General features: G+C 40.1%; 1 protein-coding gene and 2 long non-coding RNA genes across 3 annotated transcripts in view; 1 reads left to right on the plus strand and 2 right to left on the minus strand.

Annotated features, from left to right (window-relative positions):
- LOC116036929 (Golgi SNAP receptor complex member 1-like) overlaps nt 1–17,783 on the minus strand; it is a 44,094-nt gene that overhangs the window by 21,756 nt on the left and 4,555 nt on the right. The window contains exon 6 of the mRNA XM_031280591.2: nt 13,595–13,669. Coding sequence (XP_031136451.1) covers nt 13,595–13,669 — 75 coding nt within the window. The remainder of the gene's footprint in view (nt 1–13,594; nt 13,670–17,783) is intronic.
- Nucleotides 2,009–4,114, minus strand: LOC116036939. Its single transcript, XR_004101761.2, has 2 exons — nt 4,019–4,114; nt 2,009–2,160 (listed from the first exon to the last, which is right to left on the minus strand). It is a non-coding gene; the product is annotated as an uncharacterized LOC116036939 (long non-coding RNA).
- On the plus strand, nt 5,878–7,521 carry LOC116036934. Its single transcript, XR_004101756.2, has 7 exons — nt 5,878–6,141; nt 6,347–6,451; nt 6,526–6,610; nt 6,726–6,824; nt 6,971–7,069; nt 7,213–7,295; nt 7,411–7,521. It is a non-coding gene; the product is annotated as an uncharacterized LOC116036934 (long non-coding RNA).

The following is a 17,783-nucleotide window of genomic DNA, read 5'->3' on the forward strand; positions in this document are numbered from 1 at the left end:
CACAAAACACCACACAACCCAGTCTCACGGCAGTTTGTTAAATGGTAACATTATTTAATCTATTGATTCGTGTACACGGACACGTTTATCTCGTTTTTTTCGTGGTGGTCAGCACAGTTTTTAAACTAATGTATTTCAATGGGAAGCATCTTTCGTGATCACAGCACAACTAGACTGGCGATCGTCTCCCATGTGTGACCTTTCCTTTCCCCGTTGTTCTTTTCCTAAACCCAAACCCCGTATAGATGCTTCCCATTACGTGCTGACCACCACGAAAAAAACGAGATAAACGTGTCCGTGTACACAAATCAATAGATTAAAAATTACATGACCATTTCACGAACTGCCGTGAGAACGTGTTGGACCACAAGTCACAAGTTCTGTTTTTAACCTGAACTTTAATTTTGGTTTAGCAACTGTCTGACCTGAAGCTTCACTTTCACTTTGAGTTTGTAGCAGTTATGAAGTAAAACTTGTGAATCAGCAATGTGGAGGCTGAAAACAGCATTTAATCATCAATCAACTATAAAGGATTAGAATTAGAATTTATTTGGTTTAAATAATTATTTATTTTTTAAATTTAAAAGAACTTTGCATTTCCAATATGTTGGCTGATTTAGAATCAGTCAGCTAGTTTGCTATTGTCAGAACTTCTTTCTTTCGTCTTTGTTTCTGTGAAGGATACATTATGTAACACAGAGAACAACTGAGGCTTATTTCTTTAAGTTATTTGAGTTAGCTATCTCCCAGTTCAAGTTCCTTTAATTTAAAATATTCCTCACATGAAGTGTAAACTTTAGTGCTAGGGCCCAACTTTGCTAGAGCATCTTATTTAAAGATCCGACTGAACCCAAGAATATGTTTTTCTTTTTTGCTAGACTCATGACAACACAACAATTTAACAGATTTTGTAAAAGGAAGTAAGCTGAAAGGACACTCATGAATCCTGTTGATTTTGTGGATATTGTAAAGAACAATACAATACACTACGAAGACAGCAGCGACCATAGCTAATTGTTATAAGAATATGTGGTAATATCTACACAGTAATTAAACATTAGTTTGGTTTTACAAAATACAATTTTGAGCAAATTAATGAGCACAAATATGTGTGTAAGTTCAAGTCTGGATCCATTAAGTGCTCTTCACAAGTCCCTGTAATGACATCTTGTTTCTTCAACAGAGAAGAAACTGTAGGAGAAACTGTAAAATGTACTTGTTCTGTAATAGCGGCTGTTTCATGAGGCAGAGGGCTCATAGTACACAATGACTTTGTAACTTCCACGGCCCCCTTCACAGCCACAGGTGAACACTTAAAGAAACTGAAAGTGACATCAGCTGATGACAAACCTCACATGTCCTATTCAGATTCTGTGGAAACAAATATGTTTAGCTGAACAAACAAAACTGCTTTTAACCATATAAGGAAGTTTCTCCTCTTAAACTGCCCAAAAAAGACATGAACACGCATGTGCAGGACATTTATAAAAGCTGTCTTTGCTCCTCAGATCAACAACAAGCTCACCTCAAAGCACAGGACAAACGACTGAAACCAGTGGTAAGATGAAGATTGCATGCATATCTGCATTTTCAGTCAACTGCTTTTTTCAAATTTACTGTCATATATTTTATATTGCATTAGATATTCAGGCTATGACTGACTCTCTTACACTTTGTGCTAAAGTTAAATAATCAAAGAGAGAAACCCAATACGCTAAAAAGTGTAAAACATTTTGACTGAAACCATTTTTATAATCATGGTTTTACTTTCCTCTTAGTCATTCTCTGACTCTCCAGATTTCAGCAGGAACAATGTCGAAAGTTGACAACGCAGGGCAAGTTGGTGCCGGTAATGCCGTCGACGTTCAATTGAATTAAATTGCCAGAACTGTATTAACAGTCCAGTTTATTACTTATGTTCAGATATCAGCATATTCATGGCAAAAATCTGAGTTTCTGTCGTCAACTTTGAATTCCTTATCTCAATTCTCACATTTTAACAGGAGGACTGACAACTGGTCAAATTGCTGGCAACACTGCTAACATGGTAATTGGTAATAACACAGGGGCCATTTCTGGAGGGAATCAAATGAACATCAATGAAAGTAAGAAATTTACTATCAGATGTGAGCATATGCGTGTGATATGTTAATTCTTTACCTGTGAATGGCCAATAACTCAATGCATTTAAATGGGAAATTTACAATTGCAATATCTCTGCCAGAGTAAATGCTATCAACACGAAGCGTGTGATGCTTGTTCGGCATGCTGCTCTGAGGCTCTCTACCAAATTTGGTAAAGATCGGCCAACAGGGGGTGCTATAGTCAACGTAGACCAGTTTGGGCCATTTTACCCCTTCTGAGGTCGAGAATATAGGTCATATACGACGCCAAACGTCACTTCTGATTCATAACTTAATAACTTTATAATTATAACTAGTAGAAACACAGTCTTTTGGAGCTAAAGGCGAACACTCGCCGCGTTCTGCTGATGTCTTTGTTGTCTTCCGAGCCCTTACAGAAGGTTTTGTATCCAGCCTAGAATCCAGAGTTTTATGGGGTCTTTGTGCCATTAATCCATACTGTTACATCCAAGATTGATACATTGTATGTATGAAATGTAAATAGTTTGTCCTTTATATGAGTTATAATGTTCAATATGTTTATTTTTGCACTGGATGACTCCAAACATATAGAACTGTTTTAGACAACACAAATGCTTGTGTGGCATTGCTGTGTGATATCAATATATATCTGTGAGATTCATGTTCCGTTTTATTTATTTATTTGTCTTTATGGTCCTACAACCTTTTTAACATTCAAGTTACCTCACTGCAGCACAAATATTTTAACAGCCCAGTTTTTCCTGAAAAGAAATGATGTTCATAGATTGACTATGGACATAAGGGTTGATGTTTTACAAGCTTTTATAGAAAATAAAACCAGATGGACCAGAGGTTGTCAAAAATCCGTTAGGGCTCTGGGATATTTGCAATGGCAATGTAGCGCAGACCTTGCGGCTCACACCTCTTAATATTTCCTGATGTTTGCCTCCCCACCGTTACGCTTTGGGTCCCACTTTCGCACGCTCCCCGGGTGATCGGGGCGACTGGCGCCAGGAGGCTTGGAGCCCGTCATAACTGCTTGCAGTTCTAGTTAGGACCCGAGCACGAAAGTGCGAAGGAACCTATTGTTTGTCTAAAAGTTATTCCAATTTACATGAAACTTAGAATGTGTGGTCTACATGTGATATTGCGTCCGCCAGTAACCCCCGGGGCAAGGGGCGAGGGCCCGTCATAGCTACTTGCAGCTTTAATTCAACATTGGTTTGATTTTACAAAATACAATTTCGAGCAAATTACTGAGCACAAATATGCGTGTAAGTTCAAGTCTGGATCCATTAAGTGCTCTTCACAAATCCCTGTAATGACACCTTGTGAGAAGAAACTGTAGGAGAAACTGTAATGTAATGTAATGATTTCAGCAGGAACAATGTCGAAAGTTGACAACGCAGGGCAAGTTGGTGCCGGTAATGCCGTCAACGTTAAAGGTAAATCTGAGTGTGTCTATTCTTTTCTGTAAGGTTGTCTTGATAGTTTCATCAAAACTCTTTCTCGCATGACTCTTACAGGAGGTCATGGACCCAATGCTGCTCTGGGCAACACCACTGGAGCAGAGAAGAGCTATGATATAAAAGGCGAGATATTCCTCTTATTGCTTATCCGCTTATTCAATTGAATTAAATTGCCAAAACTGTATTGACAGTCCAGTTTATTACTTATGTTCAGATATCAGCATATTCATGGCAAAAATCTGAGTTTCTGTTGTCAACTTTGAATTCCTTATCTCAATTCTCATATTTTAACAGGAGGACTGACAACTGGTCAAATTGCTGGCAACACTGCTAACATGGTAATTGGTAATAACACAGGGGCCATTTCTGGAGGGAATCAAATGACCATCAACAAATGTAAGAAATCAAATGTGAGCATATGCGTGTGATATGTTAATTCTTTACTTGTGAATGCATCATTGTAAAACAATATAATCTGGGTTTTCTCATCAATATTTTTGATCTTTTTTACTCTTTGTGTTTCTCCCTTTTAGGAAATCGGCCTCCAACTCTTCTAAAAACTATGCACCATTTGTTGAATGTAGAATTCATGATTTCAAATCAACAGAAAGAGTCAGTCATCCGATGAATGTAAAAGAAATACAAGTGAAAATAAAGTAGAGTACCTGCTCTATGAGACCATCTTTGGCTGAATATTCATCATTTCTACTGACCTTGCTCTGAGGGATATTCAGTGCCTTGAAAGTGGTCTTATATTCTTTGTCCTTCATGCAAACATTGTCATGAATTTGTTTTCATTGCGTTTTTGTCTTTATGATATAGTTTTTGTCAGTAAACTGACTAACTAGCAGTTGGGTTTTCTAAATACATATTCCAGTATTTAACCTAAAATTATTTACTGTGATTACACACTGATAATCTCCCTTCAATCTATTATGCTTCTGTAAAACAGTGGCTGCACCAGGTATGACGTAGTTGCGTCATAATAATAATAATAATAATAATAATAATAATAATAATAATAATAATAATAGGGGCACATACTATTATTGCAGAGTTATAGGCTGAGTTGATGAAGAATACAGAGCTTAATATTGTCAATCAATAAACACGTGTTGTATTGTAGAAAAAAATGACCTCCTAATAGTCACTTTGAGGAATACAGGCTGAGTGTGAGTGAATGACGAAATTTATATATGTGATTAAGTTTAATTCTGGATAAAAGACAATAAAATATTAAAGGGAATTATCTCTGATAAATATCCCTTATTTTTCTAATAAAGAGATTTTGTGAGCCTGCTTTCAGTGAGACTGTTGGTCAAATAAGGAACATCTATACCTGTGCTCAGGACAACGTCCAACATTTAGACATGAAAAAAAGAGATTATTGTCAACATATCAAATGTATTCAAACTTTGAACTGTGCAGCTATGACTACTCAGGCCAGCTAATTGTTTTATACAGGAGCTATATAATATATAACTGCAATTTATTTTATTATGTGGCTGTTCCTATTCAGTGAATATGTTAATGTCAAACTAAGGCTGGGAGATGTGGTTAAAATCAATATCACAATATTAATAAGTATTTATTGCAGATATAAGGGGTGAAAAAAAAAGATCGAAAAGCGTATGTATCGAAAAAAGTTTGGCAACGATTTTAGAAAAAAAAATTTTTTTGCATGCAGTTAAAGCTGCAAATGTCTTTGGTCGTAAAGTCAAATACAAAATGTCTGATATCAGTGCTTATTTTTAAAATGTTGTAATGGAAGTCTTTTAAAAATGTACATATAATCTAAAATAAATGTTCTGGTTTCTCAGTAATTAACCTCAGCTGATGCAGCAGTACTAGACAACCACGATCACGAGATCACATGTTACCTTGGTGACATTTAATAACAAAGATGTTGCTGACACTTGCCGGTTTGGGAATTTTCATTTTAAGTTTGTTGCTTTCCACACGGCCAAGGCAGGCCAAGGAGACGGCTGCCTGATTCCAAATTTTTTCAAACTATTGTTTTACAAGCTGGACAACAGGTTTGTCTGTGTTCCGTGGTCGTGTGTCATGCGGTCGGATTTCCCTATGGTCTCCGCGGTAAACGTCACAACGCTTTGAACTGTGGGTAATTCCCTTTGGTGAAGTCTGCATCGATGCAGACTCACGGAAAGGGCTCAGTAAGTGTGTACTCAAACCCTCACGCCCTTTGAAATTCGACACTGGGACAACCCTAAGCTCGTACGAATTTCGCGAGGACGCGCACCAAAGTCCGTGAGTCCGGACTTTGGGATTGGGCCAACGTCTTTTTTTATTTTCCATTTACATCTCAGACATTCAGCTGATACCATAAGCGTCTAGTCTTTACAAGAGTTTTTTTGTCTGAGATTTTTGACTGAATCCATTTCCAGTCCATTTTTGTTTTTACAAATACTGTTTCATTTTCTTGTCTGTCTGTCTAGATTTCAGCAGGAACAATGGCACACAGCATTGGTAACAGCATGGTAGCAAGGACATTTACGTTGGAAACAACAAAGGGAAGATTGGCGTTGATGATGTCATCAATATTAGCGGTGAGTTCAACACTAGTTGTCGATGATAGTATCAGTGATAAGCTCTGTTTGTCAAATAGTTGCAGAAAGTAGAAGCATGCTGTTTAACTATTTCATACTTCATACATTGGTGTATAAAATAGGTAGAGTTCCCATTTAAGCAGCTACTAGAAGTGATTTTGTTTCATGATCTTTGCTTTTTTGGTTATTGTCTTTATTTTAAAAGGAAGAACAGGATCCCAGCCAAATACTGGCAACTCATGTAACACGGGAGGTGGAAGTGGATTCAACTCTGCATCCACTGCTTCAGGGAACACCAGCACTGCGAGGGGTAAGTCTGTCACTCATATTGTTGAAAAGTTAGTAGGAGCGGGCAGTTAATGATTTCTGATTCACAACTATCAGAGGTAACATCAGAGGTAACACAAGTAACATGACAGTTGGAGACAATGCAGGAGACATTGGCCAAAGAACACCTGCAATGTGAGCGGTAAGTGTTTTATATTGTTGGAAAGTTATTAAAAATGGGAACTTTCACGATTTATGATTTCTTATTCATGCAATAAGATTAGAATATGTACAAATCATTCATTGTATTTCAACAGGAGGAAAAGGAGTCAAAGTAGATATTGGCAACGTAAGAAAGATGGATGCCGGATCCAACACAGGAGACATCGGTGCAGGGAACAACTGCAATGTAATGGGTGAGTTCTCTAGTCTCACATTGCTGGGAAGTATGCAGAAATGGACAGATCCCAAATGTAGAATATAGAGTATATTCTGTATACTACAGATATGATTAAAATTGGCAGTGATTCTGTTCTATTTATTATTATTTGCATTTCAACAGGAGGAGAAAGAGTCAAAATAAGTATTGGCAACATAGGTTCCATGGTAGTTGGAGACAACGCAGGGGGCATTGGTGTGGGGAAAAACTGCAATGTGAACAGTGAGTCCTGAGAAGGTGCCCCTAGCAAACACTTTCATTATTTCAGACTATTGTACGGGACTAGAATTGGTACACTACAGATCTAAGACGAACAGTTTATGTTGATGAATGTATTCTGTTTATTTACTTTTCTTTCTCAACAGGAGGAAAAGGAGCTGAAATTAATATTAGCAACGCAACAAACGCATGGATTGGGTTTAACTCCACAATGTAAACATGAACTAATGTAAGGAGGAGTTGAGGACGTGTGAAAGTGTGAAAGTGCACGTTTTGTGTTTGTAAGTGTGCTTGTATTATTTATTTACAAGGATTATTTTTTATTTTGTTTCTCTCTCTGTCAGGAAATCCCAGTCCAAAAGACCATGGAACACCAAAAAAAAACAAAAAAACACCCCAAATGAAAACCAAATCAAGAATTCTTTATAAACTGTTGTGTGCCTTCTATTGTCCCACAATAAACTGTGTTGGAGAGAACTGTTTGATTGTCTTTATTGAACTATTTTGGGCAGTTTATCCTCTGACAAATAACAATATAGTATTTAATTATTAGTAGGTACATTGGTGTTATAACTACAGTAAATACAGTTCTAAACACATTGGTACTGTATACCTAGTTGAATTTATTAAAGCTTTAGTGCGTAACATTTTGATATTAATGAACGTCCGTTACATTCAAGCCATTGCCAAATTAGTTGCTACAAAGCTAATTAAAGGTGCACTAAGTGATTCTGCACAACGATTGTTGATATTTGAACTCAACTGCCAAACAAATACAACCCTCTCTTCAGAAACTCTGCCCCCAAATTCACACACAGATAATTACTGGCCAGCACATTCAAATGCTGCCTGCCTCCCTCCTGCTCCTACCATCAACTGTCGCCGCCTGTTGCTGATTGGCTGGAGTGGTTTGTTGTATTTTGGTGCCTATCCTGTGATCCTAGTGTTTGTTTGACGTTTACGACCCCTGTGTTGTCTCCCGAGACCGGGATTTTTCACAGTGTATTCAGGGGGCAGGCAGCTAGCGGATCAAGGAGAGATGCCTACGATTTGAGACAAAAATGAAATTGCGCTGAAACCATGCAGGAACGCATAGTGCACCTTTAAGACTATCAGCTATCAGAGGGCTTGTATCACGTGGACGCGCCAACAGTTTTGTTGTCATTACTTAGAATTCCTCATGGAGGAAACAGAAACTACGCACTATAGCTTTAAGAACATCTCTGGTATTGCTTAAATTGCTTCCGTATTTAGACCGTATTTAATTATTAAAAGAAAAAGAGATAGGTGAATGTAATAGGTAATTTCAATACGAAAGTTATTTATAAATATATGTATACAAGATGCATGTATGCAGAATAAAGCTGTTTCATAGATTGCAGTACATTGACAGTCCAAATCTTAACTCACAGCTGGTGTCTGTGACAGTTGAATGAAGTCAAGTGAACTAATTGCTGAGCTGCTCATATTACGTCTCATTTTGTTTATATAAGATGTAACTAAAGGTGTTAAAGGAGAATTCCGGTCGATTCCAACCCGTAGCTCTGTTGTTTGTAAATTAGGAGTACTGTCAGTAGCGAGAAAAACGAAACCGGTGCTGCCTACACCGAGTTATCCTCCTGCTAGCGTTAGCACCCAACAGGCTTAAACAGGGCTTAAACAGGGCAAGTTTTAAACGTGTTTTCAGCCTCTAAACATGCTCGAAATGCCATTACAAGTGCTTAGCCATGTGCAGTTATTCCTTCCAAGGGAACACAGCGAATTTGACTGCAGTAGATGTGACAGAAAGCCATAAAAGTTGTGTTAATCCATACCTCTGTTTAATTCCTGGTTTATGGTGAAGCCCACACTAGTCGAATGCCGATCTCATACAATCCAATATTCCAAAATGCATTTTTTTCACAAAAAAACGATTTGCCGAGGTTCTTTCCATAGTAACGCGTATGTATCAACAAGCTGTAACCTGACACCACAACGGAGCGAGCAGAGCTGCAGTTCAAGAGTTCAACAGCTAGGTAACCTAGCAACGGCAGCAGGGGAGGAGCTCACAGAGCTGACAGACGGAGCTTGGAGTTAGATCAGGACTAATATGAGAAAATGGTTCCAGTTTGTGCCTTTCCAAATTGCGGCAACCAAATGAAGAGATGCTTGAGCTTGAGCTTTCACCGTCTACCCCTCCGCAACCGGGAGATTTTACAGTTGTGTGTAGCATGATTATGTATAAAACCACACACTGCACTGTACATACTTTACATTGATTGTGTCTAGATTGTGATATTGTAATTTCCTTTTTGTTGTTGAAGTAAAGACACAAAAGCACAAATGTAATGTGTACTGTTATATTATAAAACCACTGATAACAGACAGGTGCAGCAATATATTATAGAACTGTACAATGTACTTATTCTTACAATTTATTTATTCTTACAATTTACTTTACTTGTACAACACTTTTTCCTAATAGAACTGTGCAATTGCTTTGTTTATTCCTAGTAATGGCAATACCAAGTATTACTAGAAATCATATTATTAGACTCAGAAAATGTCCTCTGCCTCTTTGAATCCCGTGTAACTTCCAGTGGGGGAGGGGTACTCTTGTCTGATCACTGCTATAACACAGCTAGGCAAAGTTCTTCTGGTGCCACGGCCAAGGTGCTCTCCTCTCAGAACCCACTCCAGAATCACCCGGTAGGCCACGAGTCTGCATTGGCTGGGGGGGAGGAAGGGCGAGCTTTGGTTATTTCACTAAAGAAGTGATGCATTTACTTATAATAAATAATAATACATTTCATTTATAGAGGGCTTTTCATCGTACTCAAAGACACTTTACAGTAAAAACCAGCACATATAGCACATTAAAAACAGATAAGCAATAAAACCAACACATACAACAAGCATATTTAGAAGCAATTAAAAACAATAAAAACAGTAACTATCCGGTGAGAAATGTAAGATTATTGTATGTGGAAAGCTAATCTGAAGAGGTGTGTTTTGATTAGTGTTTTGAATGTGTATTTACAACAAATGTACATGTACCTAAGCTAGGACAGAGTCACGACAGCCTGTTGTACTCACTCATTAGACAGCTGGCCATCAGGTCCGTCCGGTTTAGGCTGCTTCTTCCAATTTACTTTCAGGACAAAAAAAAAACGCTTCCAGAACATCCTTATAGATCAGACGGGGAAACCTCTCTGTATGGCCGAAACAATGTCCGTTATCTGGGGACCCATCCAGACCAGGCTGGATGAGATCCCATTCCTCACAGCACAGGCTTTCTTCCTCGGTGGTCATTGCGATACAGTATCCACACGAGCATCATGTACCCGCATCACGTGCAATCAGCCACAACTGTAAAATCTCCCGTTTGCGGAGGGGTAGACGGTGAAAGCTCAAGCTCAAATATCTCTTCATTTGGTTGCCACAATTTGGAAAGGCACAAACTGGAACCATTTTCTCATATTAGTCCTGATCTAACTCCAAGCTCCGTCTGTCAGCTCTGTGAGCTCCTCCCCTGCTGCCGTTGCTAGGTTACCTAGCTGTTGAACTCTTGAACTGCAGCTCTGCTCGCTCCACTGTGGTGTCAGGTTACAGCTTGTTGATACATACGCGTTACTATGGAAAGAACCTCGGCAAATCGTTTTTTTGTGGAAAAAATGCATTTTGGAATATTGGACTGTATGAGATCGGCATTCGACTAGTGTGGGCTTCACCATAAACCAGGAATTAAACAGAGGTATGGATTAACACAACTTGGCTTTCTGTCACATCTACTGCAGTCAAATTCGCTGTGTTCCCTTGGAAGGAATAACTGCACATGGCTAAGCACTTGTAATGGCATTTCGAGCATGTTTAGAGGCTAAAAACACGTTTAAAACTTGCCCTGTTTAAGCCCTGTTTAAGCCTGTTGGGTGCTAACGCTAGTAGGAGGATAACTCGGTGTAGGCAGCACCGATTGGTTTCGTTTTTCTCGCTACTGACTGAAAATAAACATAATATGAGCACTTTAAAGGAGAATTCCGGTCGATTCCAACCCGGGTTGGAATCGACCGGAATTCTACTTTAAAGTGCTCATATTATGTTTATTTTCAGGTTCATAATTGTATTTAGATGTACAAGAATAGGTTCATGTGGTTTTATTTTCTAAAAACACCATATTGTTGTTGTACTGCACATTGCTGCAGCTCTTTTCACCCTGTGTATTGAGCTCTCAATTTTAGCTACTGAGTGAGGCATTTCACTTCTGTTCCATCTTTGTTGGTAGTTGCACATGCACATTACCTAGGTAAGCACTGCTAGCCAGTCAGAAGCAGAGTATGAGGGCGTGCCATGCTAGCAGCTAGGCGAGCATTATAACGTGTGTTACAAAGTGACGCACGTTCGTCCCGGAAGTAAAGGCTGGACTACAATAGAGCTGTTTGGAGCAGTTTGTGAACAGTGTTTTCTGTTGGAGATGGTAAGTCCCTTTGGGGTGGACTTTGGGCTTTTTCCACTTTGTAACCCTATAACATGCACAAAAAAAGATATATAACACAATAAAGGAAAGGGAAAAAAGTCAAAAAGCATAATATGAGCACTTTAAGTAGAAATGACAGAGAGGATAAATTCATGGTATTCAATCATAAACCAAAGTATTTGACAAATAAAAAAATTGACCTGATGATTGATCTGTATAGGGCCGACCTGGGCATATTTTAATGAATCAGCATTGGCTTAAATAAAACCGATCAAAATCTGATCTTTTCTTTAGCGTTATATACTGTGTTTTGTCCACCTCTGCATGCTAGTGTTGCAGAGCGGCTATCCTTTATGACAGCTGGTCTCTACAGTTCTGTAGTGTGTGAATGTGAAAAATAATTTGGCCCCTGCAATGCGAGTGACTCTGAATTCGGACACTGAGCTTTGCAAAATTAATGTTTGAAAATTACACAGCTTTGATGCTATCAAACCTAATTAATGTTAATTATGTGAGTAACTTGATGACAGAACAAAATTAAACTTGTTTGTTGTGGTGTTTCTGTAGTTTCAACAACTCCAACATAGTGATAGGCCTCTAGCTGATTGCATAACGTGAATTTCAGGAGTCGCATTCTCTTAGTTGAATTTCATTCATCAATATAATATTAATCAATAATTGAAGCTTATAACGTAATATTTTTGACCTCATTATTTGGATTAAATAGCTTGTGAAGAATAAGGAATGTCACATTAGGTAAGTTGTACAGCTGTTATTTCAGGGTGTCAGACACATATTTAATCAACATTTAGATAAATCGTCGATAAAGTCGGACTATATATTGGCAATATTAAAGGACTCGGATCTGGGCTAAAAAAACTTGATTGTGCCATCCCTACTAAAACATTTTGTTCTCTTCCTCTTTTCGTTTCAATGACCAAATTGCTAAGCTTTTCCACAACAAGCTGGAAAAATAATGCTGCGAGCAGCTGTAATTCACTTGATGTCTTCTGCTTGGGAACCTTCTCCTCACCACATCTTCTGGTTTACTTCTTCTCTTTCACTTTCTTTTTTGTTAATCTTCCTCTATTTGAGTGCTGTTGTAACAAAGTGCTTGAGAAGTATATTATCAGCATCAAGGTTACATGATTAATAACATGTCCAGTAAACCACTGACATGCTTGTCAAATTACCACGGTTGTGGGAACACAAACACGAGCACATAGTCACACCAGTGGTGTGGTGTTAGTAAATTAAGTACCCTAAGTTTAAGATTAGGTGTTGGTCATTCTCAAGCCATGGTTCCCGGCTCAACACTAAGTTAGTGTGGGCCACTACCTCTCTGCACTGCCGAAAATGGTGCTCCTAAAATATTCCTCACTGCAACTTCTCAACGTCATCTGCTACGTCGCTTCAGCTTGCATTGCCAACATAAAATAAAAATATTGTCCCATTGTCGGCTTCAGCTAAGAAGATAGTTCGCCCCCACACGTTAAAAATTCTTATTCAAATAACCTTCCGCAACGATTGCAGGCTCTTTGGTGGAGCTCTGCTTTGAATGAAGTTACATTGTGACAAATTAATGGACCACTTGCGGAGTGATATGAAGACATGAATCAGAGGCACAAAAAACATTGACAGCAGTGACCGGTCATTATGTTTACCAATAACCCTGATCCGTGCCTTGCACAGAACTTGTAGGTACACAGTTTGATTTAAATCACTGTCAGTCTGCTGATTCTCCATAAGGCGCACTGATCCCACTGGAGTCATTGTCATAATAGAGTCTCTGATACCAAAAGATAGAATAGAATAGAATACCACATACAAGCTACCACGCTACCTGGGCTGCATCTGCATTGTTACAAGAAAGTAGTGTACATGCCATAGACACATTTTGGGGGGGCACTACGTCATAGAGCATAAACTTCACACTCTGAATTCAAACACTTAAATAAAATGGCAGACAGTAAATAGGGTGCACTAAATTAAATAAGGAGATTTTTTGGCTGTAGCCCCTGGCATTCTGTTCCAGTGTTTCTAAGTGATAAGTTGTTTTTTAAGAAATCTCTTACTTTCTGAGATGTTCATGTTCCTTCAGGAAGAGCTCAGTCCTTCTGTTATTCACTCCTGTGCTGCTCTTGTAAGACCTGAGTAAGAAAACAGAAGAGAGAGAAACATTAAATGATGGGAAATTGTAATAGGATACAGCAAATGAAACACTTTTATTGGGTCTTTTTGTTTTACCTTTATTTGATAGAGACAGTAGCGATCCAGACAGGAAATGTGGGGTGAGGGTGAGAGAGAGAGAGAGAGAGAGAGAGAGAGAGAGAGAGAGAGAGAGAGAGAGAGAGAGAGAGAGAGAGAGAGAGAGAGAGAGGTTCCAGGCTAGAATCGAACCGAGTACACGTCAGTCCCACTAGGCTACCGGACGCCCCCATGTAACAAAATTTATATAACAAGAAAAAGACTCTATAGCCACGCTGGCCATCATTAGTTTTGCATGTGCGGACCAGGGAAATTCGACTGTTTAATTAAAACAAAGCATCGCGATGGCCCATGGCGGGTGTTGACGCGATGTGATTTCTGCCCAGTGTTCTGAATGTCAAAGTGAAGAAATTCAATGAAGCGCGGGTAAACGGCGGGAGTAACTATGACTCTCTTAGGTGTCACAGCCAGAAGCATTGGAAGAAGGCCGGTTGGCTGGAAAGGAAAGAGGACTTTCGGTGGGGCTGCACCTCCTCATGGTGGCCCGCGGTAACGTCCTCTGGGACGGCTAAGTCAGCCCATAATCATCCCCTAGGGAGCCTAGTAGTAGGGCTGAACGATTAATTGCATTTTCGATAATATCGAATTTCGATATGTTAAAACGCGATTTCCTAATCACAAAGGCTGCGATTTGGTCACATGGCTCGCGAGAGCAAATCAGTCTGCACTCCGTAGAGAAAGCATCAACTAGCACGCTAACGCTACACTGTACCTTGAGCTGATTTCTGTCATTCAAACAACTCTGAGTTGTAGTTTAAAACTTTTACAGCCATTTTAATAAAATGAAGGGTTTTATTCGGGCTTGAGTCTATACATGCAGTTAATGGACACAGATACGCAGAACTGAAGGCTCGGTTGGCAACGATTAGCTCTGATTAGCGGTTAGCTCTGATTAGCGGTTAGCTCTGATTAGCGGTTAGCTCCGTTATAAAGATATGAGTGGAGGAGCTGCCACTGAGAGGGGTAACAACCAGACTGATAAATGACGTTCGGGGAGCTTTCACAGCAGCGTGGCCGCGGTGTTTCAACGGTTTTATTAGTACAGTTAATCCCACGGCAAGAACACCAGCAACTAGCTAACGTAACGATAGCCTCTCTGAACAAGTGCACACGGCAGCACGTAACTTCACGAGGGGGAGGGGCTGGAGGCAGCTCCTCTCTGTGCACTGTAAAAAATTACACGTGTGTGTGTGTGTGTGTGTGTGTATAGATATATACTATATTTTTACTTATTTAACTGTCTAGTGTGTAATTGTGTGTTCATACTATACATTATTATATTATTCTTTGTTGAATAATACAGAAGACAAAGAGCTTAAAAAAATAATCGAATATCGAATCGTAATCGCAATATTTGGGAAAAAAATCGCAATTAGATTATTTTCAAAAATCATTCAGCCCTACCTAGTAGTCTGGGGCGCAATGGAGAAGTGCGGTGTCCGCAGGCTGTTCCCGTGGTCCCCCCTGTCCGGACCGACGTCTCCCGCTTACGCGGGGGCGCCAGACGGATATGGGATCGCGATGGGACGCCAGCTTTCCCGTTTTCCCCCCGGTCCGGCCCGATGTCCCCTTTTTGGGGACGCCAGACGGATATGGGATTGCGGGGGATGTGGTGCTATCTGCCCCGTTATGAAAGGCCCGGCCAGACCGGTGTGGAAACAGTCTATGAAGGTCCCACCTACGGATATAGTCATAGCGAGATCTTAGGCCAATCTCGTGATTTGGAGAGGGGCGGAGGGTCTCCCGGCCACAGCATGTACGGGGGCATGTCAGCGTTGATGCTGTTACTAAGGACATGCACCGTAAGGACTATCTTGGTGGCCGGTGGCTAGCTGGTTGAAGCCCGCGCTGGTTTGAGGGTTCCGGCTGTTGGGTTGTCTGGCAGGGATTTCCCCTGACCTGTCAGAGCCTTTTAGTTCTCGTACCAGTGTAGGAAGTTTTCCGGTTGCGGCGTAACTTGATAGTATCCATGTGGAGTGGTTTTGGGTCCGCCAAGTTTGTCCACTGTGCACATGTGCTCTGGGTTTCTGGGGCATGTCAGCCAGAATGTCCAACCACGGGGTAATTCCTTGTGGATTATTGACTCTAGATCTAGAGTCTTACCCGGGGGGTAGGGCGTTCTGCCTGATCCCTAAACCCTACGATCAGGGGAGGTATATCGGACCTGATAACACTGTTAGCTGTGCCCAGGACAGGACGACCACTTGAGGTTGCCCATGTGTCTGGTAATGGAACAGCAGTCTCCTGAAGCCGGTAGATTACATACGGAGTAGATCTTACTCATACTTATCTTTGGGTCCCCTATGAGATGGGGTTAAATCGGCCCTAAGGCTTCGCCACTCCGGTGGTACCCCATGAGACTCTGGTATATAGGAGCCCGCTAACGGGGCAGCTCGAAGTAAGAGAGCTGGTGAGATCTTTCCCTCCTGGTGCGTCAGTGGAGGAATTCATATGAAGCACGGGTAAGGAGGGAGTAACGGTGCTCTCTCTTTAGGTAGCCAAATGCCTCGTCATCTAATTAGTGACACGCATGAATGGATGAACGAGATTCCCACTGTCCCTACCTACTATCTAGCGAAACCACAGCCAAGGGAACGGATCAAATTATTAGAAAAACTAAAATGTTGTCATGATGTGGTCGCTACTAGATGAAAAGTTAAGGGATCACCAGTTATTAAAATTCATCCTGAGGGGTACATGACTGTGTGTAACTAATTTCATGGCAATCCATCCAGCAGTTGTTTAAACATTTCGCTAAAAAACATAGATGTCAACCTCATAGTGGTGCCTGCCAATAAACACAAGTGCTCAATTGGGTCTGAAATTCAAAATGGTCATTCCATTGTTGTTGACATGTTAATTAATATTAATCCAGTTCAAACAAGGCCAACAATAGGTCTTCATATCACATCCCCTGAAAGGTGAAGGGTCTATTTTTCGCCATATCACAATTCATTTATATTTTTGTCACATTATTTTATAGGAAGGATTTTTTTATCATGTTTCATAATGTAAAAAACATCCCAGCTGAGTTGACAATACGTTATTAAAAAGAAAGCTAATTTTTCATACCTATCAAAAATCTTCCTTTTAATTAAAACATGTATGCATTCCCCATGAGAACTGGCTCTGTTTTTGGTGCTTCCTGGAACCTAAAGCAACAAATTACCCTTTAAGCAGCTTTGCAACTGGCTAACAGAAGAAGTTGGCACCAAAAACAAGTTTTTTGCCCGGTCTTTGCTTCAGCCTAAAAGGGGTATTTCCCTCCCTCCTATTAACTGATGCCTGGATGCTGATTATGTACTTCCTGCGTTAAGGCTTTTACGTGATTAGCTCTGCTTAACCCACAACTCTGTCCTCCATCTCTTATTTACACCATCCCCTCCCTATTTGGACTGATCATCAATTCTTCATCCATTATCTCTTCTGTTTGACGCCCTCACTTTACTGTTCCTCCATACCTCTCGTCTCTATGAGAATAATTAAAATCGACTCTCATTATTTTTGTAATCAGTCAACATCAGATCAGGACAATGTCTGTCTCTTTTCCTCTCTGTGTGACTGCTTTGCTCTCCCTCTCCACCCCTGATAAAGCATTTCTCTGTATCAGTCAGGCCAGTGGTAACCACTCTCCTTCAGTTTGGGCTGAATGAAAGCCTTGCGGTTTGATTTACTGTACAGGGCACTTAGGAAAGATATCCCCAGAGAGAGAGAGAGAGAGAGAGAGAGAGAGAGAGAGAGAGAGAGATACACACACATATAGAGACAGAGGGAGATCAGCTAATAAGCCTCTTATTAGAGGATGAAACATGATAGAAGGAATGAAGATTATCAAAGGGTGGGGGAATTCAGCAACAATCTGGATATTTCTGCCTCCTCCTGGTTAAGGATAACATAGCAAATGTCCACAGAGCAGGAGGGGGAAAGGAAGGAAGAGAAAGAAAAAAGAAGGAAGGAAGGCAAAGAAGGGAAGGAAAGATGAAAATGTAAGAAATA

The sequence above is a fragment of the Sander lucioperca genome, chromosome 13, assembly GCF_008315115.2.
Source record: "Sander lucioperca isolate FBNREF2018 chromosome 13, SLUC_FBN_1.2, whole genome shotgun sequence".
Classification (NCBI taxonomy): Eukaryota; Metazoa; Chordata; class Actinopteri; order Perciformes; family Percidae; genus Sander; species Sander lucioperca.